Source organism: Antrostomus carolinensis, unplaced genomic scaffold (assembly GCF_000700745.2).
Source record: "Antrostomus carolinensis isolate BGI_N321 unplaced genomic scaffold, ASM70074v2 scaffold46355, whole genome shotgun sequence".
NCBI classification, from domain to species: Eukaryota; Metazoa; Chordata; class Aves; order Caprimulgiformes; family Caprimulgidae; genus Antrostomus; species Antrostomus carolinensis.
In genome coordinates, this window is record NW_010319262.1 from 1,123 (window position 1) to 1,348 (window position 226).

The 226-nt window shown below is 72.1% G+C and overlaps 1 protein-coding gene across 1 annotated transcript in view; it reads left to right on the plus strand.

The window, feature by feature from the left end:
* Nucleotides 1-226, plus strand: part of CASTOR1 (cytosolic arginine sensor for mTORC1 subunit 1) — a gene marked incomplete at both ends in the record, with an annotated part of 2,584 nt that overhangs the window by 1,117 nt on the left and 1,241 nt on the right. The window contains one exon of the mRNA XM_010169197.2: nucleotides 168-224. Within this exon, the coding sequence (XP_010167499.2) occupies nucleotides 168-224 (57 nt within the window). The remainder of the gene's footprint in view (nucleotides 1-167; nucleotides 225-226) is intronic.

A 226-nucleotide genomic window follows, 5' to 3' on the forward strand; every position in this document is an offset into this window, starting at 1 on the left:
AGATGCCCCAGCTCCCCCCCAGTGGTACCCACACCCTTGGGGACACCCAAGGCCACCCCTCTGCGCCCTGAGGGATGCCGGGCCGTGGCTGTGGTGGCCACGGGGTGGCACTGCGGTACTGTCCCCAGGCTGTCCCCACGCCTGATGGGTGGCTCTCCCCCTGCCAGCCGCCAGCCCCACGCTGCACCCCGTGCAGAGCCCCCAGACCCGCTTCTGCGTCCTGACC